The sequence below is a fragment of the Oncorhynchus keta genome, chromosome 17 (assembly GCF_023373465.1).
Source record: "Oncorhynchus keta strain PuntledgeMale-10-30-2019 chromosome 17, Oket_V2, whole genome shotgun sequence".
NCBI classification, from domain to species: Eukaryota; Metazoa; Chordata; class Actinopteri; order Salmoniformes; family Salmonidae; genus Oncorhynchus; species Oncorhynchus keta.
The window spans coordinates 48,533,814-48,561,439 of NC_068437.1; the positions used below are offsets into that span (position 1 = coordinate 48,533,814).

General features: G+C 44.3%; 1 protein-coding gene across 2 annotated transcripts; it reads left to right on the forward strand.

Moving 5' to 3' along the window:
- Positions 1-703: 703 nt before the first annotated feature.
- On the forward strand, positions 704-27,626 carry LOC118396190 (alpha-1,3-mannosyl-glycoprotein 4-beta-N-acetylglucosaminyltransferase C-like). 2 transcript variants are annotated; one of them, XM_035790293.2, is made up of 4 exons: positions 704-779; positions 25,793-25,935; positions 26,020-26,167; positions 26,283-27,626. In XM_035790293.2, coding segments are annotated over exons 1-4 (1,479 nt in total). In that variant the 5' UTR covers positions 704-778; the 3' UTR covers positions 27,470-27,626. The 2 variants fall into 2 exon arrangements, with proteins under 2 accessions (XP_035646186.2, XP_052323029.1); XM_052467069.1 differs by lacking the exon at positions 704-779 and having other exon boundaries at positions 25,140-25,935.

Consider the following 27,626-nt stretch of genomic DNA (forward strand, 5'->3'; position numbering starts at 1 on the left):
GCTAGGATCGTGTAAGGACAGCAAGGATCGTGTAAGGATAGCAAGGATCGTGTAAGGATAGCAAGGATCGTGTAAGGATAGCAAGGATCGTGTAAGGATAGCAAGGATCGTGTAAGGATAGCGCTTTACAGATTTATTAGAACATTCCGGCATTGCATTAATTATATTTTGCCAACCAACTGCCATGGAATGAAGGGTGATTGATGGTTGAAGTCACACTGTAAATGTGTTTCGGTAATGACCACAATGTTTTTGAGATGCCACTAATGAGTGTGGCCATTAGGCACAAATTACATTCTAAAAACCTTCAACTGGGGAGAAGGGCTGGAAGGCCTCAGGTTGAACAAGTTGAACAGGTGCCCAGTATCTGTGTATCACCCAGTTAGTCTAATGGAAAAATAACAAATTGCTCCTTCCCCACCAATATACAGTATATAGATATGCTCATATATATATATATATATATATATATCTACATATTCTTATTCCATCCCTTAAGATTTGTGTGTATTCGGTAGTTGTTGGGGAATTGTTAGATTACTGTTAAATATTACTGCACTGTTGGAACTTAGAAGCACAAGCATTTCGCTACCCTCACATTAACATCTGCTAACCAATCTGATTTGATAGATACCAGCTGAAAATGTGTCTGGTATGTGTCTATGGCTTTAAGGCTAACATCTCTGTTTGTTTTTTTGTTTTTCAGATGCGTGACTGTTTGATCTGTGAAAAAGCGGCCAGCGGGTCACACATATTGGCACAAAGGAGAAGCTGACAAAGTAAGAGCCTCTTGGTGGATTATTCACTCATTCTATTTCAATAGGATCTGACTTTGTGCTTCACTCTGTAAGCTCTGAAGACACAGATCCTATTAACGGGGGCCTTCCGAGTGGCGCAAGCTTGAGGTGTCACTACAGACCCGGTTCAATCCCAGGCTGTGTCACAACCGGCCGTGATCGGGAGTCCCACAGGGCGGCGCACAATTGGCCCAGTGTTTTCCGGGTTAGGGGAGGATTTGGGTGGGGGGTGTTACTTGGCACATGGTGCTCTAGCGTCTCCTTGTCGCCTGCGGCTGATTTTGGTCGTCAGGTCCTCCGACACATTGGGGCGGCTGGCTTCCGGGTTAAGCGGGCAGGTGTAAACAAGTGCGGTTTGGCAGGTCATGTTTCGGAGGACGAATGACTCGACCTTCACCTCTCCTGAGCCCGTTGGGGAGTTGCAGCGATGAGACAAGATCCTAATTGGATATCACAAAATTGGGGGTAAAATACAAAAAAATAATTTGTGAGCTCTAGAAGTGTGATGAGAGAAGTAGCATCCAGAGTTACAAGCCAATCTATTTCACTAAGGGGTGGCAGAGACAGTAGTGTTTTCAAGAAATCTGTAGTGGCCTTTCACTTTGTGGAAACAAAGAACTTATGGATTAGCCTGAGTGTCACTGCATTTTTAAGTGTGTGATATTACCGTAATATGTGTGGGTTTGAAATGTTCTACTGTGTGTATCAGACGTGTGGTTAACTTCTTGATACACCCATCCCGTTAGCGGGATCATTTTCGTCAACATCCGCTGATCTGCAGAGCACAAAATTTTAATTAAATTATTAAAAATATTTAATTTTCATGAAATCACAAGTACAATATAGCAAAACACAGCTTAGCTTGTTGTTAATCCACCTGGCGTGTCAGATTTCAAAAAAGCCTTTCGGCGAAAGCATACCAAGCGTTTATGTAAGGACATCTCTCTCAGCAGACAAAACAGTACAAACAGATTGGTCATGAAAGTCAGAAAAGCAATAAAATGAATCGCTTACCTTTGATGATCTTCGGATGTTTGCACTCACGAGACTCCCAGTTACACAATAAATGTTCCTTTTGTTCCATGAAGATAATTTTTATATCCAAAATACCTCCATTTGTTTGGCGCGTTATGTTCACAGGCTCGAGCGGTCACGATCGGGCAGACGAAAATTCCAAATAGTATCCGTAAAGTTCGTAGAAACATGTCAAACGTTTTTTTTATAATCAATCCTCAGGTTGTTTTTACAATATATAATCAATAATATTTCAACCGGACTGTACCTTCTTCAATAGGAGAGAGAGAGAAAATGTCTGCTGCAAACTGTTGCGCATGCAAAACAGCCATACAATGATGTGATGTGCTCTTTCTCGCTCATTTTTTCAAAATAAAAGCCTGAAACTATGTCTAAAGACTGTTCACAACGTGTGGAAGCCATAGGAAAAGGAATCTGGTTGATATCTCTTTAAATGGAGCGGAGGCAAGCAATGGTACAGAGAGCTTTCAGGAAAAACAGCACTCCCGGGTTGGATTTTCCTCAGGTTTTCGCCTGCAATATCAGTTCTGTTATACTCACAGACAATATTTTGACCGTTTTGGAAACTTTAGAGTGTTTTTTATCCTAATCTGACAATTATATGCATATTCTAGATTCTGGGCCTGAGAAATAGGCAGTTTCGTTTGGGTACGTTTTTCATTCAAACATCAAAATACTGCCCCCTACACTCAACAGGTTAAAGAGTGTCTTTCTAATGTCATTACCAGTATATATCTACTTTAGTCCACATTTCCCTTTTTGTTTTGGCCAAAATCCATGACATAAAGTCCCTGGTAATGGCTTTTTAATGAAGTCATGCAGTAACATTTATACTGTGAGGAAAGACAATATATCAGTGGTACGTCTATGGCTGTGAGTTAATATCAGAATACTGTGTTGAGGTCAGGCAGCACTGTGTATGAAACAGGGTGAGGTGATCAGATTGTCTCTCTCTCTCTTTACGAGGCCCTAAGAACTGAACACGCCATAAAGCCGGACTGAGTTTGACAAAAACAATGAAGTGCGCTTTTTCCGGTGGCCTCGAGTGTCTCTCTGAATAATGAGATGGGCCTTGTGGACCACCCTCTTTCTCCTTTTCCCTCTCTCTGGTTTACTCTTTCTCCTTCACCCTCAGCCCATTCACTTCCCTGTGAAGATCCCAGAATCTCTGAAAAGAGGCATGTGAAACTTGTGATTTTTGAAAACACCAAGGTAATGAGGTTATGTTGTTGATCATTGCTCTTGTTTTCACAGTCCGCCACAACTAATGACAGAGCCATTAATGTATCCATCTATGACGCCAGCCTAGGCTCTCCTACAACCCACAAAGTAAATTGACTTTAGCGAGCAGGTATGTCTTCTGATACATGCCTAAATGCCATGAATGCATTTTGGTTTGATTTCTTCAGTAATAAGCCTCTTCTACAGTCATAAGAACATTTTTATTTCCATCTATGCTTTTGGAGATTTGCCATAATGAGCCTGGGACGGCTTAAGTCCTTTTACCTGGAAGGATAACTGGCCGGTTAGCAGAGAAGTCCTTTCAACACCAGACACACACGTATACAGTAGCAATAAGACTATACCAAGTAGTCTTTTAAAAATCCACTGAACTACATCCCAAAGGAAAGGAAAGTAATTTGCTCTTTGTACGAGAGCATCTCAGTGCAGTGAGGCATCCCTATACCATCAGGCTTGAATGTTGACTTGCTGCGGGCAACAACACAGGGTTAAGCACACAGCCCCATCATGTGGCAAAATAAATATGTTTGACTGGTAGCCTAGTGGTTAGAGCGTTGGGTGAGCTGACAAGGGGAAAAATCTGTCGTTCTGCCCCTGAGCAAGGCAGTTAACCCACGCGGATGTGGATTAAGGCAGCCCACCGCAACTCTTTAATTCAGAGAGAGACGTTTGGTTAAATGTGGAAGACACATTTCAGTTGAATGTATTCAGTTGTATAACTGACTAGGTATCTCCCTTTCCCTATACAACTGACTAGGTATCCCCCCTTCCCTATACAACTGACTAGGTATCCCCCTTTCCCTATACAACTGACTAGGTATCCCCCTTTCCCTATACAACTGACTAGGTATCCCCCTTTCCCAATACAACTGACTAGGTATCCCCCTTTCCCTACACAACTGACTAGGTATCCCCCTTTCCCTATACAACTGACTAGGTATCCCCCTTTCCCTATACAACTGACTAGGTATCCCCCTTTCCCTATACAACTGACTAGGTATCCCCCTTTCCCAATACAACTGACTAGGTATCCCCCTTTCCCTATAGAACTGACTAGGTATCCCCCTTTCCCTACACAACTGACTAGGTATCCCCCTTTCCCTATACAACTGACTACATGTCCCCCTTTCCCTATACAACTGACTAGGTGTCCCCCTTTCCCTATACAACTGACTAGGTATCCCCCCTTCCCTATACAACTGACTAGGTGTCCCCCTTTCCCTATACAACTGACTAGGTATCCCCTTTCCCTATACAACTGACTAGGTATCCCCTTTCCCTATACAACTGACTAGGTATCCCCTTTCCCTATACAACTGACTAGGTATCCCCCCTTACCCTATACAACTGACTAGGTGTCAGGACCCGGTCACTCCGGGTCTCCGGAGTGAGAAACAGTCACTTAACCAACTGAGCCACGAATAGTCGGCAGAACCCAGAAGATGAGGCAGACACAGCAGTACTTGAGACGGTGTATTTAATGAAGTAAAAAGTGAAGTTCTTCAGGAAAACATGTAACTCCACAACCTCAAAAGGAATTCCATAAGAACAAAGGTAATCCTCCAAGACAAAAAGGTAAATCCACAAGGTGGAAGGAATAGCACAAAAAGCCTCAAAAGATACTCAAAAAACAAACAAACAAACAAGAACAAAAAAACAGAATTCCTCAAGAGAGTCCACCGGGATCAACAAGAGTACACAGAGTACTAGGGCTGGGTGCTAACATACAAACACAGAGCACAGAACTGAGGAAAACAAAGGGTTTAAATACAATCAGGGGAAACGAGGCACAGGTGCAAATAATAATGGGGATCAAGGGAAAACAAAAGGTCAAAAGGCACAATGGGGGCCTCTAGTGACCAAAAACCGGAACAACCCTGGCCAAATCCTGACACTAGGTATCCCCCTTTCCCTATACAACTGACTAGGTATCCCCCTTTCCCTATACAACTGACTAGGTATCCCCCTTTCCCTATACAACTGACTAGGTATCCCCCTTTCCCTATACAACTGACTAGGTATCCCCTTTTCCCTATGCAACTGACTAGGTATCCCCTTTTTCCTATTATATTCATGGACAAACAAAAGCCACTAATTCTCTCACACTTTAGGTAAATGCAGATGTGATTGTTATATTTTGAGGAGATTGTTATTCTTAATCTTACTTTGTCTCACTACCACTTGCAAGTTGTTGAAACGCTTTTAAAACATTTTAATGATCAAGTTCAATTTGAGCAATCCCCATAGAATAGAAAAACGATGAGTGAATACAGATTTGAGCACTATGAATAACCAGCTCTTGAAGTTGTTTAAAGTGAGAATGAGGGGATACAGATATACATCTGCTAGAATGGAGATACACTGATGTGGGTGAATGAACAATGTGCATTAAAGATTCATGCAAACAGCTGTTCTTCCTACAGGACAGACAACAGGAACCAAAGCCTGTGTGCTCACATTCCAGATCAGGGAGAAGGAGAGAGGAAGTGGGGAGATGTTTGCACATCATTATAACACTGTATATAGCCATAATATGACATTTGAGATGTCTATTCCTTTAAATATATGTTTCCCATGCCAATAAAGCCTTTTGAATTGAATTGAATAGGAGAGAGAGTATAAAAGAGAGAGAATACAGAATACAAAAACAAATAGAAAGGGAATAAGATAGGGACGGAGAGATTATCACCTGTCTGTCATCACCTGGCGGCTGATCAAAAGAGTCCATTGGCAGGCGGAGCACAGAATCCACTGGAGCCTCTTCTTTATGCCAAGTACCAGCTTCTCTGAGGTAGACAACACAAGAGTCTGGCTCCAGGCATGGAGTAGAGAGGAGGTGTGAGGAGGTCAGGAGGGAGGGAGTGTGTGTCCTAGCATTTTTGGGGCCCTAGGCAGATTTTTAGAGAGTTTGCAATTTTATAACTAATTTCACAGCAAGTTTGTTGCAATTCTACACATTTTGCCATAAGGTGGAGAAATATTTTTGCAGTTTTTAAGATAATTTCCCGCAATTCTACACATTTTGCCAGGACTTCTGCCATGTTAATATGATATCTGTGTGAGACTAACTAAATCAATGGGGGCCCCCTGGAGGTCAGGGCACCTGGGCACGTGCCTGGTGTGTCCGGTCAGTAATTCGACCATGATTACAACAAGTTTAGATAGCTGACTAGACTAATTTACCAAAAATGGGAAAATTGAGTTACTGCATGCGCCGGGAATTGGAGTGTAGAATAAATGACCTGTCGGTTTGGAATGAGCTCTGTTTCAGTTCCTTTGTCAGGTTGAGTCATTCCAATTCTCCAATTCACACGTGTTAATTAATACACACTTGTGCATGTGTGAAATTGGACAAATACAAGCACCCACCAAATTAAATTATTATTATTTTCAAGTTATTGAGATTAACAGTTCCCTTTTTTTTGTGACATTTTCAAAAAGGAGAAGACCATTATATCTTCCTGTGGAGAGGGAGGTCCAGAGCTTATCTGCATCTTCATCATCCCTTCCAGAGCTTATCTGCATCATTTCATCATCCCTTCCAGAGAAGAGAGAGAGAGAGAGAGAGAGAGAGAGAGAGAGAGAGCCAATGAAATATTGGGTGGTATTAAATTGGTGAAGTGGTATTAAATTCTGTGCATTTTGAAGTACTGGCTTCTTCTCTCTTGTTTAAAGAGTCAATCTACTTTGCAATCATAAATATAACTAAAGCGTTGATGTTTCAGACAGTTGGGATGTAGATTTCACACTGTACGTAGATGTGCATTGTGCAAGGTAATTTTTTTGACCCCATAAGCATAAAACAGTCTCTCAGGTTTACCTCAAGTAAAATGTACACAAACTGAGTTTCTACACTTTTTAAATGTACCAAAATCAGTCTTAGGGAAAAGGAAACTTGGTGGCTTTTGAAGAATTAATAAGCCTGTCTCATTTAGATGTGTCTAGCGTCGCAGGCAGCGTCTGGAAGCCCCAGTTTCAGCCTCTGGAAGCCCCAGTTTCAAATTTTCTTGACAGTGCCTTTGATGATCACTGATAACGTAGCGAGACTCCCAGGGAGCGAAGCATCAACAATGCAGAGAGTCAGTGGAGACCAGCTCTACTGATCCTGACTGCAGAGAGTCAGTGGAGACCAACTCTACTGATCCTGACTGCAGAGAGTCAGTGGAGACCAGCTCTACTGATCCTGACTGCAGAGAGTCAGTGGAGACCAGCTCTACTGATCCTGACTGCAGAGAGTCAGTGGAGACCAGCTCTACTGATCCTGACTGCAGAGAGTCAGTGGAGACCAGCTCTACTGATCCTGACTGCAGAGAGTCAGTGGAGACCAACTCTACTGATCCTGACTGCAGAGAGTCAGTGGAGACCAGCTCTACTGATCCTGACTGCAGAGAGTCAGTGGAGACCAGCTCTACTGATCCTGACTGCAGAGAGTCAGTGGAGACCAGCTCTACTGATCCTGACTGCAGAGAGTCAGTGGAGACCAGCTCTACTGATCCTGACTGCAGAGAGTCAGTGGAGACCAGCTCTACTGATCCTGACTGCAGAGAGTCAGTGGAGACCAGCTCTACTGATCCTGACTGCAGAGAGTCAGTGGAGACCAGCTCTACTGATCCTGACTGCTCTTTATTGTCTGGCATTTCTCCAGCATCGCAAAGCCCATCAATGCCTTGGCTTAGCACTCTCATAAACAGTCGTTATCACATAAATGACACATTCCCTTGTCACAACATCACTGGGAGCAGTACATGCATGGCACCTTTCTCTTTTCTGCTTATGTGGACAATCTCTACATATGAGACCTTTGTATTAGCTGGAGGTATAACGTCTGGTTCAAAGTAGCATTCATTCACACATTCTTTGAAATCATCACTGACTGAACTTTTTGAGTGCAAGACAGGCTGCATCTCATACATATATGCCAGGTCTGGGGAAACACACAGTACCGCATTGATGTCTAAATGAGAAAAAAAAATATGTCCAAGACAGTCTACCTGTTGTCTGTCTGTGGACTCCCATCTGGCCTCAGGTGTACCAGAGCTGAATCTTCAGTGTTGCTCTTATTCATTTGAGTGATGCTGTTTTACCCGGTGGTGAACCTGTGTGTGAACCTCAAATCAAATCCAATTTATTTGTCACATACACATGGATAGCAGATGTTAATGCGAGTGTAGCGAAATGCTTGTGCTTCTAGTTCCGACAATGCAGTAATAACCAACAAGTAATCTAACCTAACAATTCCAAATCTACTACCTTATAGACACAAGTGTAAAGGGATAAAGAATATGTACATAAAGATATGAATGAGTGATGGTACAGAGCGGCATAGGCAAGATACAGTAGATGGTATTGAGTACAGTATATACATATGAGATGAGTAATGTTGGGTATGTAAACAAAGTGGCATGGTTCAAAGTGGCTAGTGATACATGTATTACATAAAGATGCAGTAGATGATATAGAGTACAGTATATACATATACATATGAGATGAATAATGTAGGATATGTAAACATTATATTAGGTAGCATTGTTTAAAGTGGCTAGTGATATATTTTACATCAATTTCCATCAATTCCCATTATTAAAGTGGCTGGAGTTGAGTCAGTGTGTTGGCAGCAGCCACTCTATGTTAGTGGTGGCTGTTTAACAGTCTGTGTGTGAACCCGTGCGTGAACCTGGTGGTGAACCCGGTGGTGAACCCGGTGGTGAACCCGGTGGTGAACCCGGTGGTGAACCCGGTGGTGAACCCGGTGGTGTAACTGGTGGTGAACCTGGTGGTGAACCCGGTGGTGAACCCGGTGGTGAACCCGGTGGTGAACCTGGTGGTGAACCTGGTGGTGAACCCGGTGGTGAACCCGGTGGTGAACCCGGTGGTGAACCCGGTGGTGAACCCCGGTGGTGAACCCGATGGTGAACCCGGTGGTGAACCCGGTGGTGAACCTGGTGGTGAACCCGGTGGTGTAACCTGGTGGTGAACCCGGTGGTGAACCCGGTGGTGAACCCGGTGGTGTAACTGGTGGTGAACCTGGTGGTGAACCTGGTGGTGAACCCGGTGGTGAACCCGGTGGTGAACCCGGTGGTGAACCCCGGTGGTGAACCCGGTGGTGAACCCGGTGGTGAACCCGGTGGTGAACCTGGTGGTGAACCCGGTGGTGTAACCTGGTGGTGAACCCGGTGGTGAACCCGGTGGTGAACCCGGTGGTGTAACTGGTGGTGAACCTGGTGGTGAACCTGGTGGTGAACCCGGTGGTGAACCCGGTGGTGAACCCGGTGGTGAACCCCGGTGGTGAACCCGGTGGTGAAACCCGGTGGTGAACCCGGTGGTGAACCCGGTGGTGAACCTTTTAACATAGGCAACCACAGCCCTGTTCACGTACAACACCTTACACTTTCCACACATTGTTACAAGGTTATACGACTGTTAGAACTTGTATTTAACCACATAACCTGTAGATTGATGCTTTGAGCTGCATTTAGACTGAAATAGCAGAGCAATGAGCAAATTATTGCCCGAATGAAACCAATTACAATTGATTTGGTGAGAACATGGGTAGACCTTTCAACCGCCTGCAGTGAAGTAGTGATCCAGTGGTCTTGGAGGAAATCTGTGTGGTAGTACTGGTCTTTCATTACTCTGTCAGAGAGACAGACCTACAGAGGAGCAGATTGGGAACTAGACAGACAGGCCGACAGAGGAGCAGATTGGGAACTAGACAGACAGGCCTACAGAGGAGCAGATTGGGAACTAGACAGACAGGCCTAGAGAGGAGCAGATTGGGAACTAGACAGACAGGCCGACAGAGGAGCAGATTGGGAACTAGACAGACAGGCCTAGAGAGGAGCAGATTGGGAACTAGACAGACAGGCCTACAGAGGAGCAGATTGGGAACTAGACAGACAGGCCTACAGAGGAGCAGATTGGGAACTAGACAGACAGACCTACAGAGGAGCAGATTGGGAACTAGACAGACAGACCTACAGAGGAGCAGATTGGGAACTAGACAGACAGGCCTAGAGAGGAGCAGATTGGGAACTAGACAGACAGGCCGACAGAGGAGCAGATTGGGAACTAGACAGACAGGCCTACAGAGGAGCAGATTGGGAACTAGACAGACAGGCCTAGAGAGGAGCAGATTGGGAACTAGACAGACAGGCCGACAGAGGAGCAGATTGGGAACTAGACAGACAGGCCTACAGAGGAGCAGATTGGGAACTAGACAGACAGACCTACAGAGGAGCAGATTGGGAACTAGACAGACAGACCTACAGAGGAGCAGATTGGGAACTAGACAGACAGGCCTAGAGAGGAGCAGATTGGGAACTAGACAGACAGGCCGACAGAGGAGCAGATTGGGAACTAGACAGACAGGCCTAGAGAGGAGCAGATTGGGAACTAGACAGACAGGCCTAGAGAGGAGCAGATTGGGAACTAGACAGACAGGCCTAGAGAGGAGCAGATTGGGAACTAGACAGACAGGCCTACAGAGGAGCAGATTGGGAACTAGACAGACAGACCTACAGAGGAGCAGATTGGGAACTAGACAGACAGACCTACAGAGGAGCAGATTGGGAACTAGACAGACAGACCTACAGAGGAGCAGATTGGGAACTAGACAGACAGGCCTAGAGAGGAGCAGATTGGGAACTAGACAGACAGGCCGACAGAGGAGCAGATTGGGAACTAGACAGACAGGCCTACAGAGGAGCAGATTGGGAACTAGACAGACAGGTCTAGAGAGGAGCAGATTGGGAACTAGACAGACAGGCCGACAGAGGAGCAGATTGGGAACTAGACAGACAGGCCTACAGAGGAGCAGATTGGGAACTAGACAGACAGACCTACAGAGGAGCAGATTGGGAACTAGACAGACAGACCTACAGAGGAGCAGATTGGGAACTAGACAGACAGGCCTAGAGAGGAGCAGATTGGGAACTAGACAGACAGACCTACAGAGGAGCAGATTGGGAACTAGACAGACAGGCCTAGAGAGGAGCAGATTGGGAACTAGACAGACAGGCCGACAGAGGAGCAGATTGGGAACTAGACAGACAGGCCTACAGAGGAGCAGATTGGGAACTAGACAGACAGGCCTAGAGAGGAGCAGATTGGGAACTAGACAGACAGGCCTACAGAGGAGCAGATTGGGAACTAGACAGACAGACCTACAGAGGAGCAGATTGGGAACTAGACAGACAGACCTACAGAGGAGCAGATTGGGAACTAGACAGACAGACCTACAGAGGAGCAGTTTGGGAACTAGACAGACAGACCTACAGAGGAGCAGATTGGGAACTAGACAGACAGGCCGACAGAGGAGCAGATTGGGAACTAGACAGACAGGCCGACAGAGGAGCAGATTGGGAACTAGACAGACAGACCTTCAGAGGAGCAGATTGGAACTAGACAGACAGACCTTCAGAGGAGCAGATTGGGAACTAGACAGACAGGCTGACAGAGGAGCAGATTGGGAACTAGACAGACAGGCCGACAGAGGAGCAGATTGGGAACTAGACAGACAGACCTACAGAGGAGCAGATTGGGAACTAGACAGACAGGCTGACAGAGGAGCAGATTGGGAACTAGACAGACAGACCTACAGAGGAGCAGATTGGGAACTAGACAGACAGGCTGACAGAGGAGCAGATTGGGAACTAGACAGACAGGCCGACAGAGGAGCAGATTGGGAACTAGACAGACAGGCCGACAGAGGAGCAGATTGGGAACTAGACAGACAGGCCTACAGAGGAGCAGATTGGGAACTAGACAGACAGACCTACAGAGGAGCAGATTGGGAACTAGACAGACAGACCTACAGAGGAGCAGTTTGGGAACTAGACAGACAGACCTACAGAGGAGCAGATTGGGAACTAGACAGACAGGCCGACAGAGGAGCAGATTGGGAACTAGACAGACAGGCCGACAGAGGAGCAGATTGGGAACTAGACAGACAGACCTACAGAGGAGCAGTTTGGGAACTAGACAGACAGACCTACAGAGGAGCAGATTGGGAACTAGACAGACAGGCCGACAGAGGAGCAGATTGGGAACTAGACAGACAGGCCGACAGAGGAGCAGATTGGGAACTAGACAGACAGACCTTCAGAGGAGCAGATTGGGAACTAGACAGACAGACCTTCAGAGGAGCAGATTGGGAACTAGACAGACAGGCTGACAGAGGAGCAGATTGGGAACTAGACAGACAGGCCGACAGAGGAGCAGATTGGGAACTAGACAGACAGACCTACAGAGGAGCAGATTGGGAACTAGACAGACAGGCTGACAGAGGAGCAGATTGGGAACTAGACAGACAGACCTACAGAGGAGCAGATTGGGAACTAGACAGACAGACCTTCAGAGGAGCAGATTGGGAACTAGACAGACAGACCTACAGAGGAGCAGATTGGGAACTAGACAGACAGGCCGACAGAGGAGCAGATTGGGAACTAGACAGACAGGCCTAGAGAGGAGCAGATTGGGAACTAGACAGACAGGCCGACAGAGGAGCAGATTGGGAACTAGACAGACAGGCCGACAGAGGAGCAGATTGGGAACTAGACAGACAGACCTAGAGAGGAGCAGATTGGGAACTAGACAGACAGGCCGACAGAGGAGCAGATTGGGAACTAGACAGACAGGCCGACAGAGGAGCAGATTGGGAACTAGACAGACAGGCCTACAGAGGAGCAGATTGGGAACTAGACAGACAGGCCTACAGAGGAGCAGATTGGGAACTAGACAGACAGGCCGACAGAGGAGCAGATTGGGAACTAGACAGACAGGCCGACAGAGGAGCAGATTGGGAACTAGACAGACAGACCTACAGAGGAGCAGATTGGGAACTAGACAGACAGACCTACAGAGGAGCAGATTGGGAACTAGACAGACAGGCCGACAGAGGAGCAGATTGGGAACTAGACAGGCCTAGAGAGGAGCAGATTGGGAACTAGACAGACAGGCCTACAGAGGAGCAGATTGGGAACTAGACAGACAGGCCGACAGAGGAGCAGATTGGGAACTAGACAGACAGACCTACAGAGGAGCAGATTGGGAACTAGACAGACAGGCCGACAGAGGAGCAGATTGGGAACTAGACAGGCCTACAGAGGAGCAGATTGGGAACTAGACAGACAGGCCGACAGAGGAGCAGATTGGGAACTAGACAGACAGACCTACAGAGGAGCAGATTGGGAACTAGACAGACAGACCTACAGAGGAGCAGATTGGGAACTAGACAGACAGACCTACAGAGGAGCAGATTGGGAACTAGACAGACAGGCCGACAGAGGAGCAGATTGGGAACTAGACAGGCCTACAGAGGAGCAGATTGGGAACTAGACAGACAGGCCGACAGAGGAGCAGATTGGGAACTAGACAGACAGGCCTACAGAGGAGCAGATTGGGAACTAGACAGACAGGCCGACAGAGGAGCAGATTGGGAACTAGACAGACAGACCTACAGAGGAGCAGATTGGGAACTAGACAGACAGACCTACAGAGGAGCAGATTGGGAACTAGACAGACAGACCTACAGAGGAGCAGATTGGGAACTAGACAGACAGGCCGACAGAGGAGCAGATTGGGAACTAGACAGGCCTAGAGAGGAGCAGATTGGGAACTAGACAGACAGGCCGACAGAGGAGCAGATTGGGAACTAGACAGACAGGCCGACAGAGGAGCAGATTGGGAACTAGACAGACAGACCTACAGAGGAGCAGATTGGGAACTAGACAGACAGGCCGACAGAGGAGCAGATTGGGAACTAGACAGACAGGCCGACAGAGGAGCAGATTGGGAACTAGACAGACAGGCCTACAGAGGAGCAGATTGGGAACTAGACAGACAGGCCGACAGAGGAGCAGATTGGGAACACAGACAGGCCTAGAGAGGAGCAGATTGGGAACTAGACAGACAGGCCGACAGAGGAGCAGATTGGGAACTAGACAGACAGGCCGACAGAATAGCAGATTGGGAACTAGACAGACAGACCTAGAGAGGAGCAGATTGGGAACTAGACAGACAGGCCGACAGAGGAGCAGATTGGGAACTAGACAGACAGGCCGACAGAGGAGCAGATTGGGAACTAGACAGACAGGCCTAGAGAGGAGCAGATTGGGAACTAGACAGACAGGCCGACAGAGGAGCAGATTGGGATCTAGACAGACAGGCCTAGAGAGGAGCAGATTGGGAACTAGACAGACAGGCCTAGAGAGGAGCAGATTGGGAACTAGACAGACAGGCCGACAGAGGAGCAGATTGGGAACTAGACAGACAGGCTAGGAATGATAGAATGCCTCAGGTTAATTGAGTCTGGCTGTTCAGTGCCAATTAGTTGTTGGTATCGTTTTTGCAGAGTTGGCTGTTAGGTTGCCTTATCATTCTCTACAGAACTATTTGTCAGCCTTTTCTGCAAGTAATCCTAGTAGGATAAAAGGTGATTGGGTTTTCCACACTTAGTTCCACCCAAACTGTTTGTGGGATGGCAAAGCAGACAGTGTGAGTTCTGTGGATACAGGACGGGTAGTATGAGGAATATCACCCCTTCATCAGTATTCTACCAATAACTGCTGCTGCCTGACACATCCTGAACCTGTCCCTGATCCTGATCCTGTCTCTAATCCTGATCCTGTCTCTAATCCTGATCCTGTCTCTATTCCTGATCCTGTCTCTAATCCTGATCCTGTCTCTAATCCTGATCCTGTCTCTAATCCTGATCCTGTCTCTAATCCTAATCCTGTCCCTGATCCTGATCCTGTCTCTAATCCTGATCCTGTCTCTAATCCTGATCCTGTCTCTAAACCTGATCCTGAACCTGATCCTGTCCCTGAACACAATCCTGTCCCTTATCCTGGTCCTGATCCTATCCCTGAACCTGAACCTGTCCCTGATCCTGATCCTGTCCCTGAACCTAATCCTGTCCCTGAACACAATCCTATCCCTGTCCCTGATCCTGATCCTATCCCTGAACCTGAACCTGTCCCTGATCCTGATCCTGTCCCTGAACCTAATCCTGTCCCTGAACACAATCCTATCCCTGTCCCTGATCCTGATCCTATCCCTGAACCTGATCCTCTCCCTGATCCTGAACCTGATCCTGAACCTGTCCCTGATCCTGAACCTGATCCTGAAACTGAACCTGATCCTGTCCCTGATCCTGAACCCAACTCAGATACTTCTGCTACTACATGTTCACCCCTCTTGTCAGCTGAGTCACTGTGTCACTGTGTTCTAGAGCAGCGCCTCCCTGCAGCCTCACTACCCAGCTCCAATAGAGGGGGTTGGGTCTGGTGTCACCAACACCCTGTGTGATTAATCAACACTGCCTGTTGGAAACAATTGTATATAACTATGTTCATCAGTCATTACATTCTTTTTTCCCCTTTACCTGTACCACTGAGATCAACCCTGCAGGACCCACTTATTGATGCTACCTTACAATTACTCTGGTGGTCACTATGGAGACCAACATCTAATCGAGACCTGTATACAGCACCATTGAATCTTCTCCTACTATCTCCTGAAATGTTAACTTCAAGACTGTAGTGATTTTATTGGTATTTTTTGGGTTGGAAACACTAACAAAACATGCCCAGTGAATTTTACTACAAGGTAGTATAAGGGAGGGAAGTGAGGTGTTTACAAGTCAATAGGCTTGTGAATACAGGTTTTATTTGACATGGGCAGGGCACATTACACAACGTTTCAGCGTTCACATCAATGTAAATGTGATGGACTTAGCAAAAGTTGTCATTTTCATCTGTAATAATATCTTACCGAATAATGTTATTCCCTATTGTATCTACAGCCATTCTCTCACATGTAAAATCATTTGAAATCAAATGAAAAATCTAAATAACAGATTTTCCCACAGTCTGATATCACCCCTATTCTCTTCTTGGCATTTGTGCAACAACACACACTGTCATGTCTCCTGAATGATCCATGGCAAGTATGGTCCCTCGGGGCATTATTGACAAGAGGGCTATTCGTCATTGGAAATGGGACTCAGACTAGCTGGATAGTTCCCAATCCTCCTCCTGGTGCAACGCTGAGAGACAGTCATCACACTGGGAAAGTCTCCAACAATATCATATTCCACAGCCTGATGGCCCAGGGCCTCAAGCAACTGGAATAATGTAATAACAGGGAATTGATTATATCTACGCTGGAGAGCAGACTGAGCAATGACCTCAGTCAAATGTGTTGTGAGTAGTGTACCCACCCACATGCCAAGATGCGAATCACCTCCCATTGATGCTTATTGGGCCAATGGATGATTCATGAGACAAATACATCAACAATTGAGCAATTTTGTTCTGGGTGCCGAGATTAACGATTGAGTAAACTTTTTTTTCTTTTAAACGTCATTTCAACATACTGTAGAAATGTGGGCCATTTTTGGTTGACACAGTCAGATTTCTACCTTTATTCACCCAGTCAAAAAGACCGCCAGAAGTTTGTTGAATTCCCTATGGGTTATCTTTTCAACCATCTAAAAGCACAACCAAATTCACATGGGAATACAATATCAGATGTTTTGTATTTATACAGCAACTTAATGTGTTATCACTGTGCTTCATCCAGCAGAACCAAATGACCTGGATGGCAGTTGAGATTACATTACAAGTACAGAGTGCAAGTGATCGATGCTGTTGGAGATTCTGACATATTTATATTGTGAAGATCTCCACAGACCTGCGACATGCTATCTTGACCATGCATGCGTTCTATGTTTACATAATAATACTTTTACAGTTACAGTAACCTCACTAATTTTAAGGTTGTTACATTAGTTTGTAGGATAGTCTAAAGTTAAGGCTATCTACTGTACTTACAAAAGTCATATTGAATTGTGATACATTGACTATGCAACCAAATATCAACATTTAAAGGAGATGTACAGGTCATTCTGAAAGTATTCAGACCTCTTGACTTTTTCCACATTTTGTTACGTTACAGCTTTATTCCAAAGTGTGAGGAGCTTACGCTTCACTAAACCCCATTATCTGGCTGTTCCTAAGGCATGCTACTGACATGATACCACTACAGGAAAGCTGATGAATTACTCCCTTTACCTTTTGAGGTTGGTCTTGATAAGTATCTATTTCACCCTGAGGGGGGAGAGAGAGCAGTGTTTTCTCTCTCCATCTCCCATCTTCTTTATTTTAAAAAATGTAACTAGGTGTAACAGTATAACTTTAGACCATCCCCTCGCCCATACCCGGGCGCGAACCAGGGACCCTCTGCACACATCAACAACAGTCACGCACAAAGCATCGTTACCCATCGCTCCACAAAAGCCGCAGGGGAACAACTACTTCAAGGTCTCAGAGGAAGTGACGTCACCGATTGAAACGCTATTTAGTGCGCACCACCGCTAACTAAGCTAGCCGTTTCACCCCCCTTTTGACCTCCTCCTTTTCCGCAGCAACCAGTGATCCGGGTCAACAGCATCAATGTAACAATATAACTTTAGACCGTCCCCTTGTCCATACCCGGGCGCGAACCAGGGACCCTCTGCACACATCACATGGGACTCCCAATCACAGCCGGATGTGATACAGCCTGAATTTTAACCAGGCACTATAGTGACGCCTCTTGCACTGAGATGCAGTGCTTTTAGACTTCTGTGCCACTCACACCACCCCATAATGAAAAAGTGAGAACAGGTTTTTAAAAATGTTTGCATATTTATTACAAATAAAAACCAGAAATACCTTATTTACATAAGTATTCAGACCCTTTGCTATGAGTCTCAAAATTGAGCTCAGGTGCATCCTGTTTCCATTGATCATCCTTGAGGTGTTTCAAAAACTTGATTGGAGTCCACCTGTGGTAAATTCAATTGATTGGACATGATATGGAAAGGCACATACCAGTTTATATAAGTATCCACAGTTTACAATGCATGTCAGAGCAAAAACCAAGCCATGAGGTTGAATGAATTGTCTGTAGAGCTCCGAGACAGGATTGTGTCGAGGCACAGATCTGGGGAAGGGTACCAACAAATGTCTGCAGTATTGAAGGTCCCCAAGAACACAGTGGCCTCCATCATTCTTAAATGGAAGAAGTTTGGAACCACCTAGAGTTTTCCTAGAGCTTGGCCAAACTGAGCAATCAGGGGAGAAGGGCCTTGGTTAGGAAGGTGACCAAGAAACCAATGGTCACTCTGACAGAGCTCCAGAGTTTCTCTGTGGAGATGTGAGAACCTTCCAAAAGGACAACCATCTCTGCAGCACTCGACCAATCAGGCCTTTATGGTAGAGTAGCCAGACGGAAGCCACTCCTCAGTAAAAGGCACATGACAGCCCGCTTGGAGTTTGCCAAAAGGCAACTAAAGGACTCAGACCATGAGAAACAAGATTCTCTGGTCTGATGAAACTAATATTGAACTATTTAGCCTTAATGCCAAGCATAACGCCTGGAGGAAACCTGGTACCATCCCTACGGTGAAGCATGGTGGTGGCAGCGTCATGCTTTGGGGATGTTTTTCAGCAGAAGGGATTGGGAGACTAGTTAGGATTGGGGGAAAGCTGAACGGAACAAAGTACAGAGATCCTTGATGAAAACCTGCTCCAGAGTGCTCAGGACCTCAGACTGGGACAAAGTTTCACCTTCCAACAGGACAACAACCCCAAGCACACAGCCAGGATAACGCAGGAGTGTCTTCGGGACTAGTCTCTGAAGGTCCTCGAGTGGCCCAGCCAGAGCCCGGACTTGAACCGATCAAACATCTCTGGAGAGACCTAAAAATAGCTGTGCAGCAACACTCCCCATGCAACCTGACATAGCTCGAGAGGATCTGCAGATAAGAATGGGAGAAACTCAACAAATACAGGTGTGCCAAGCTTGTAGTGTCATTCATATCCAAGAAGACTGGAGGCTGTAATCGCTGCCAAAGTTGCTTCAAAAAAGTACTGAGTAAAGGGTCTGAATACTTATCTAAATGTTTCCAGGTTTTTTTTATATACATTTTCAAAAAATTCGAAGAACTTGTTTTTGCTTTGTAATTATGGAGTATTGTGTGTAGATTGATGAGGAGAAAAAACAACAACATTTTTATCAATTTTAGAATAAGGTTGTAATGTAACAAAATGTGGAAAAAGTCAAGGGGTCTGAATACTTTCCGAATGCATTGTATCTAATGCTTGGATAGTTTCATCTGAGCCACTAGCTTAATCCTATTTTTTAACTTTTATTTTTGGTTTAGTTGGAGATGTGAATCCAACATATAATTTGATAGCCTATTAACTTGTCAACAAGGTATTTACTGTATTTGCAAAAGTGACATTGAGTTTGTGTTTGGTTGTCAACACAAAATATCAACATTTGAAGGAGATGTATATTTTGTGCCAGTGATCTAGTGTGATTTTAATTCCAGTTTGTCTACAAATGTATAATTGATATGTTGCATTCACGTCTCCATCTCAACCAAAAAATCTAAGTTAAAGAAAAGGACATCAAATCAAACTTTAAATGCATGTTTAATGAAGTTTTATTTGATTTAGTTTAACTTAGATTTTGGTTGAAATGGAGACATGAATCCAACATATTCATTATTAAAGGTAAATTCCTCCCAAAACTATCTTTTGGGATTCTTTTAATTTGTCCATTGTTGCCATAGTTCTAACATGTTTTTGCTTGACAGCAATGACATTTTCAAGATGTGTAACTTTCAAATTACAGGAATAATCCATTTATGATGTATGTATGATCAAATTCAACATATTTCATATTTCATTTGTCTATGTTGAAAATTGGTTCCGTGATGACATAATTAAGTGGTTGAAATGTCACTTTTTGCAAATCCAATGTCTTTTCTACATAGATTCCACATCACAATACTTGACAAATTACGTTGAAACAACATGGATTCAACCAGTATGTGCCCAGTATAACTTGCACTGTTCACTGACTCTCTCCCTGTGTAGAAACACAGGGGTCTGGATGGATCCAGTGGTCCACTAGTTCTAGATTTTACAATCTGTAAAATAATGTAGAGTAACCAATTGATCAGCCCTGGGAACTGACAGTTCATCTGACATCAAATATCAACAGTTGCACTGGAAACATTCAGGTGGAACAGCATGAGATAAAAACAGAGATGATGTAATTAACCAGTTAAGTGCAACTAAATGTAAACGAAAATGTAATCTACGCCTAGTGGTTAAAGCGATGGGCCAGTAACCGAAAGGTTACTGGATCAAATCCCCGAGCTGACAAGGTAAAAATATAAGATGTCGTTCTGCCCCTGAACAAGGCAGTTAACCCATTGTTCCCCGGTAGACCGTCATTGTAAATAAGAATTTGTTCTTAACTAACTTCCCTAGTTAAAAATAAAGGTAAAATAAATAAATAAATAAATAAATAAATAAATAAATAGTCATAATTTATTATGAGGCAGCCATAAACAATAACTAGTAATGCTGCATACTCAAAGAAATTATTAAAAAAATATATAAACTGCTGAAGACTCATTGGAGGTGACAGACAGCTGTTGCAAACAAGAGTTTCAATTGGACAAAGTCAGGTATTTTTATCCCTGTTTCGTTTGCCACATGTTTAAGAAGTGTTTTTTTCAACAGAATTGGTGGAATGAATACACCACTGATCACACATAAACACAGATAATTTTCATAGCAGCCACGTTGTATTCCTTCTCGCCTCTATGTACTTTCCTCCTCTCACCCTTTCCCTTCTTTTGTGGACTTCAATGCACAACACATCAGCTGTACGTAACCAGGCTAAATAACCTTTCCAAACCAAACCATGTCCTAATCGTTACACACGGGGTACATCATTGTCCCCATATTAGCTCAAGTAATGTCCTAGTCAACATAGCTAATAAAACTGATGCGTTAGTAAACCCGCTACAATCGTGCAGTAACGTTAGTGTAAAGTCAATAAGCAGTTTAGCAGTTACACTGGCGGGCCCCGGTGGCAATACATTAATAAAACCAAAAACTTACCTTGACTTGGAAGAGTTCCAATGTTGTATTGGATAGTCATAGCCAACTAGCTAACATAGCGTCCCTCTGTTTGAGCCGGGTGTTTGTAAGTTAAGTTAAACTGAAAGTGAAAAAAAACATAATAATCTCTCCCTCTCTCTCTTTCTCTTGCTTCTACTTCATTCCTGAAGAAATCGATTTGCTGAGAACTGTTCAACTATTGTCTTTCTCTCTCTATGAGTCAACTACTCACCACATTTTTTTGCATTGCAATGCTAGCTAGCTGTAGTCTATGCTTTCAGTACTAGATTCATTCTCTGGTCCTTTGATTGGGTGGATAACATGTCAGTTCAAGCTGCAACAGCTTCGATAGGTTGAAGGACGTCCTCTGGAATTTGTCATAATTACTGTGTAAGTCTATGGAAGGGGGTTAGAACCAAGAGCCTCCTAGGTTTTGTATTGAAGTCAATGTACCAAGAGGAGGATGGAAGCTAGCTGTCCTCTGGCTACACCATGGTTCTACCCTACAGAGTGCTGTTGAGGCTACTGTAGACCTTCATTGCAAAACAATGTGTTTTAGTAAATTATTTGGCGAAATGTCAATATATTTTTTATAGTTTTATCTAAAAAGGATAACTTTTTTATTGTTTTACAATTTTTATTTTTATGAAATTCACTGGGGAGGATGGTCCTCCCATTCCTCCTCAGAGGAGCCTCCACTGGTATGTTTAGTGTTAGAGAAAATGTGGATATTATTTAAGTCTCTTTAGGTCAAAATGTTTCACAGAGCTCTAGCTTGGCTTCCTGAACTCGTTAGGAACTCGCCTCCCACCTCAGTCTATGACAAACAGAAAGTGTTTTTTTGTTTAAAATCTATTAATTATTTTTAGATGAATGGCTATAAATCTCTGAATGTGCTACAATGTAACGATGGTATTCTTTGTCAGTGGCTGAGCTGTAGGAGCCAAGAGTTGATGGACAGTCGGAAGAGCGAATGAAATGGTAGGTGGGACATCCCAGCTTCAAGTGGTTTCAGATTTCGCATACTACTTCACACAGGTACAGAAAAAAATGACTGTCTGTGGGAACCAGGGCTTTTGCTCAATGCAAGCCATTTCCATCTACATGTCGATTGTTAAGCAAAAATTATGGTCGGAACCGGTACCAGAAAGGACACCTTATATTTAAGAGGTTTTAATTAAAGGAATCCTGTGGCTACATACAAATTGGCCAGCAAATCTCAGCTGCATTTCCAGCTCCTCATAGCTGTGTGCATGTCTGATGGATATATCCATATCATTTGGAAGAAGTACTCCATCTTCCTAATTCCTCTTCTTTGTTGTTTCAATAGTCATTGCTATTGTTATTAGTGACGTTATGAATGTTTTCCCCGAGACACAATAAAACAAACTGAAATGTCCACTAACACCCATGACCAAGATAATCGATTACTCTTTCCTTCAGCTGAGCTCTGACATCCCCACACAAACAAGAGGAGAGAAAGAGCAGGCCAGGCTCAGTGCCCATCATCACTCATCCTGAACACCAGGCAATAATCCTCCATGCATTTCCAATCTGACACAGAATGAAACAAGGTGACAAAATGGACTCCACAGTCCGTCACAGCCCAGCAGCACTGTGCAGGGTGGGGTGGGGGGTGAGAGGACACTCAATGACACCATAACCATATTCAGCGTCACTGCTATTTGGAAGGAGAGAGGCGGCCATTGTTTATGGACTGCTATAGCTGAGTGAATAAATGGTGTAGCTTTCTGTACACCATGATCATATGTTGAATATGATATTTTAAGGCTATAACAGTCATCATCCATTCAATAAGGGCCTCATAGATCAAGTAGCTGACTGGGTTGGTTGAAGAGATTGGTGTCACATGGTGGCTACTTCTCATTTTTACAGGGTAAATGTGACTGTAATTTGTAGTATAATTTAGTATTTTTAGTGGTGAATTTGATGAAATTGTAGGTTTAATACCAATGAAGCTCTTCTGTGGCTGGCTAGTGGCAGTTCTTCAGCCCACACTGGAACATCACATTACTGTGCTGAAGACGACACACAGTGTTGGACATGAATATTTGAAGAGGCCGGTGCAAAGCTTGGAGAACTTTAAAATCGACTCACTGGTCCCCATGTTTGACACGGCAACAACAAGTTGGCTGATGCAGAAACAGACTGGCGCCTAGGCTGCATGTCACCTGAATGTTGACAGCAAACAAATGAACAATAGTGTTTACCAAAATGGCTTTGTTGTACAACACACCCGCTTATTAAAATGGCATCTCATTAGCCGCGTTGAGCAGCCGTTTTACATAAGATTAATTGGCTTTTTTTAAAGCACTTTTTCTTCATTATCCTTCTGTATTGCAAAAGGATTGACTCGAACAGCGATGTATATTCATATTAAATTTACAGGAAGTTTGGAAATTGTTAGGAAATGAGCCAAAGGTGGACCTCGGCTGGTGTGCTGGCAGTTAGTTGTCTGTAAAGACTATATTCACCTCTTCAATAATATGTTTTCTTTATGGGAAGAGTACGATCAATTTGTTCCTGTCAGCATACATTCATCTCAGAGGCTGTTTATACTGTACATTACAGAAAATGTTCATTTGTAAATCAGACAACCCTGCAATAGCACAGCTCATATTTCTACCAATATACTGCAGGTCTGTCAGCAACACTTCCAGGTACACCAAACTCTCTCCCACTTCTGTCCTATATTGGGGAACAATATGCTCCTATTGAATAAGGCTTTTGATCCAAGCTGCTCCCAGAGTGAAAGCTCTCTGAGTATTTACCTTTAAGGTCAGAAGGAAACATGAAAGGCTTTGTGGTTCCATCAGTGGCGAGCATAATGAGGACGGGAGGACTGATTCATGTGTAAGCGAGCCTCTCCCAGGCCCTTCTCAGAAGTTTGCACTTTGACCCAGATTAGCTCTCTGCCAGAGGTCCACTGGGAATGGCTGGAGATCGAGGGCCGTACAACACACTGTACAAGTGTGTGTATGTGTCAGCGCACACACATGCACACATGCACACCACACATACATACACACACACACTCGCACACACACACAGTACATTACATGTATACATATGCATATCACCGATCCTCTGCCAAGTTTCACAGAGCGTGCGAGACCTGGAGAGGCCTACAAGCCACAGTGTCTCGTAACCACTGTGACATTTGGTGGAGGATCGGTGATGATCTGGGGGTGCTTCAGCAAGGCTGGAATCGGGCAGATTTGTCTTTGTGGAGGATGTGTGAATCAAGCCACGTACAAGGTTGTCCTGGAAGAAAAATTGCTTCCTTCTGCTCTGACAATGTTCCCCAACTCTGAGGATTGGTTTGTCCAGCAGGATAATGCTCCATGCCACACAGCCAGGTCAATCAAGGTGTGGATGGAGGACCACCAGATCAAGACCCTGTCATGGCCAGCCCAATCTCCAGACCTGAACCCCATTGAAAACCTCTGGAATGTGATCAAGAGGAAGATGGATGGTCACAAGCCATTAAACAAAGCTGAGCTGCTTGAATATTTGCACCGGGAGTGGCATAAAGTCACCCAACATCAATGTGAAAGACTGGTGGAGGGCATACCAAGACGCATGAAAGCTGTGATTGAAAATCAGGGTTATTTCACTGAATGTTGATTTCTGAACTCTTCTTAAGTTAAAACATTAGTAATTTGTCGTTTAAAAATAAATATGAACTTATTTTCTTTGCATTATTCGAGTTCTGACATCACTGCATATTTGTTTTATTATTTTGACCAGTTGTCATTTTCTGCAAATAAATGCTCTAAATGACAATATTTTTATTTGGAATTTGGAAGAAATGTTGTCAGTAGTTTATAGAATAAAACAATGCCAGCAGCATACCACCCTGCATACCACTGCTGGCTTGCTTCTGAAGCTAAGCAGAGTTGGTCCTGGCCAGTTCCTGGATGGGAGACCAGATGCTGCTGGAAGTGGTGTTGGAGGGCCAGTAGGAGGCACTCTTCCCTCTGGTCTAAAAAAATATCCCAATATCCCAGGGCAGTCATTGGGGACACTGCCCTGTGTAGCCTGCTGTCTTTCGGATGGGACGTTAAAACGGGTGTCCTGACTCTCTGAGGTCATTATAGATCCCATGGCACTTATTGTAAGAGTAGGGGTGTTAACCCTGGTCTCCTGGCTAAATTCCCAATCTGGTCCTCAAACCATCACGGTCACCTAATAATCTCCAGTTTACAATTAGCTCATTCACCTCCCCCCTGTAGCTATTCCCCAGGTTGTTGCTGTAAATGAGAACGTGTTCTCAGTCAACTTACCTGGTAAAATAACAAATAAATAAATACATCTGTTCATTTTACCCAAACACATACCTATAAACAGTAAAACCAGAGAAACTGATCATTTTGCAGTGGTCTCTTAATTTTTTTCAGAGGTGTACATACCCTTACATATGCATACATGCACTGCTGAATTCAAACAAGCACAAAAAACACATTGTACAGGCAGTTCTGTGTACGCACTCACATAGACATACTGTACATTCAACAAAACTGGATTGACTTTGGGGGATGTAAATCAATATGACCTACCAGACAGTCTACAGACAGTCTTTTGCGAATGAAAACTACCAATTTGTTCAAACAACTTGCTTTAGGGGATTAAATAAAAATCTTCCAGAGCTCTACAGGAAATCTGTGCACATCAATGATATCCTTTAACTGATTAGGCTCTGTTTTAATGCTGTTATTTCTCTTCCACCAGTGAGTGTCTCCATCATGAGGCTGGTGTGGAAGTCCCTGGACAAGATGAGGTGTTTCCGTAAACGCTCCACCATCCCCTTTCTGGGGGTCCTGATCACCTGTCTCCTCTTCTTCAATCTCTACATGGAGGATGGATACATGATGGTAGGCTGTCTCTGGATCTTCCTTCCTATGATGTCATATTTGTATTTTACATTTTGAGTAACAATGCTGTCGTCGTTTTTTTAGGAGGCGGGTAAAAGACCGCTGAGAGAGACATCAATGCATCCTTCAAACACTGAGAGATATGTTCACACCTTCAGAGACCTCACTAATTTCTCTGGGACCATAAACGTCACATATCGTTACCTCGCTGGGAACCCAGTGCCCCGAAAGAGTAAATGTACCTTTTAATATACCTGTAGATACACATGTATTTGATCCTGAAAGTCATTTATTTGTCTTTTTTATTATTATTATTTATATAGTCATATCAATGTTTGTGTTTACAGAATATCTAACCATTGGATTGTCATCCGTGAAAAGAAAAAGAGGAAATTACCTCATGGAGACGATCAAATCTATTTTTGACCAGTCCAGTTATGAGGAGCTGAAAGAGATTGTGGTGGTGGTCCACCTGGCAGACTTTGACCTGGCCTGGTGTGAAAACCTGGTGCAGGACATCTCCAGGAAGTTTGCCCACCACATCATCGCTGGGCATCTCCTGGTGATCCATGCCCCTGAGGAGTACTATCCATCACTGGATGGGCTAAAAAGGAACTACAATGACCCAGAGGACAGGGTACGATTCCGCTCCAAACAGAACGTGGACTATGCCTTTCTCCTCAACTTCTGCACCAACCTCTCTGATTTCTACATGATGCTGGAGGATGATGTGCGCTGCTCACGGAACTTTCTGACATCCCTGAAGAAGGTGGTCACCTCCAGGGAAGGGTCCTACTGGGTGATGCTGGAGTTCTCCAAGCTTGGCTACATAGGGAAGCTCTACCACTCAAGAGACCTGCCACGCCTGGCCCACTTCTTGCTCATGTTCTACCAGGAGATGCCCTGTGACTGGCTCCTCATTCACTTCCGGGACCTGCTTGCCCAGAAAGACGTGATCCGCTTCAAGCCCTCCTTGTTCCAGCACATGGGCTACTACTCCTCATATAAAGGGGCAGAGAACAAGTTGAAGGATGATGACTTTGAAGAAGACTCCATTGATATCCCTGACAACCCTCCTGCTAGCCTGTACACAAACATTCAAGTATTTGAAAACTATGACGCCACCAAGGCTTATAGCAGTGTGGACGAATACTTTTGGGGGAAACACCCCTCTACCGGAGACTTCTTTGTCATTATCTTACACAAACCAACTCAAATCAGCAAGATAAAAATTGTGACAGGAACGGACGATCGTCAGAACGACATCCTGCACCATGGAGCTCTGGAAGTAGGAGAGAAGCTGGTGGGGACAAAGAGAGGAAGGCAGTGTTCTTCCTACATCACGTTAGGGGAGTTTAAATTTGGCAACATTGAGGTTCAAGACGTGGACCACAAGATTGCCTTTGACATTGAGTGTGTTCGTATTGTGGTGACTGCCAGTCAGAAAGAATGGCTGATCATTAGGACTATAAGTCTGTGGACGGCACAACCTCCCAGTCAATGGTACACGGAGGGACCATACCGTTTAGACTAAAGTTTTATATTCACGGGCCTATTCATTTATATTGATTATATGTTGGAGGCTCTATGGTTTCTTTTATTATCTGTTATATTTGACATACAGTAAATATTTGAGGATTTGAACGTTAATTGGGTTCAACGTTGTATTTTTGTTATAAAATAAAATGCAG

What these genes read in the sequence shown, in the direction of transcription:
- LOC118396190 (XM_035790293.2), top strand. An exon ending in TGGAGGATGGATACATGATG is followed by an intron (nt 25,936 to 26,019) that starts GTAGGCTGTCTC and finishes TCGTTTTTTTAG; the next exon opens with GAGGCGGGTAAAAGACCGCT. An exon ending in GAACCCAGTGCCCCGAAAGA is followed by an intron (nt 26,168 to 26,282) that starts GTAAATGTACCT and finishes TTGTGTTTACAG; the next exon opens with AATATCTAACCATTGGATTG.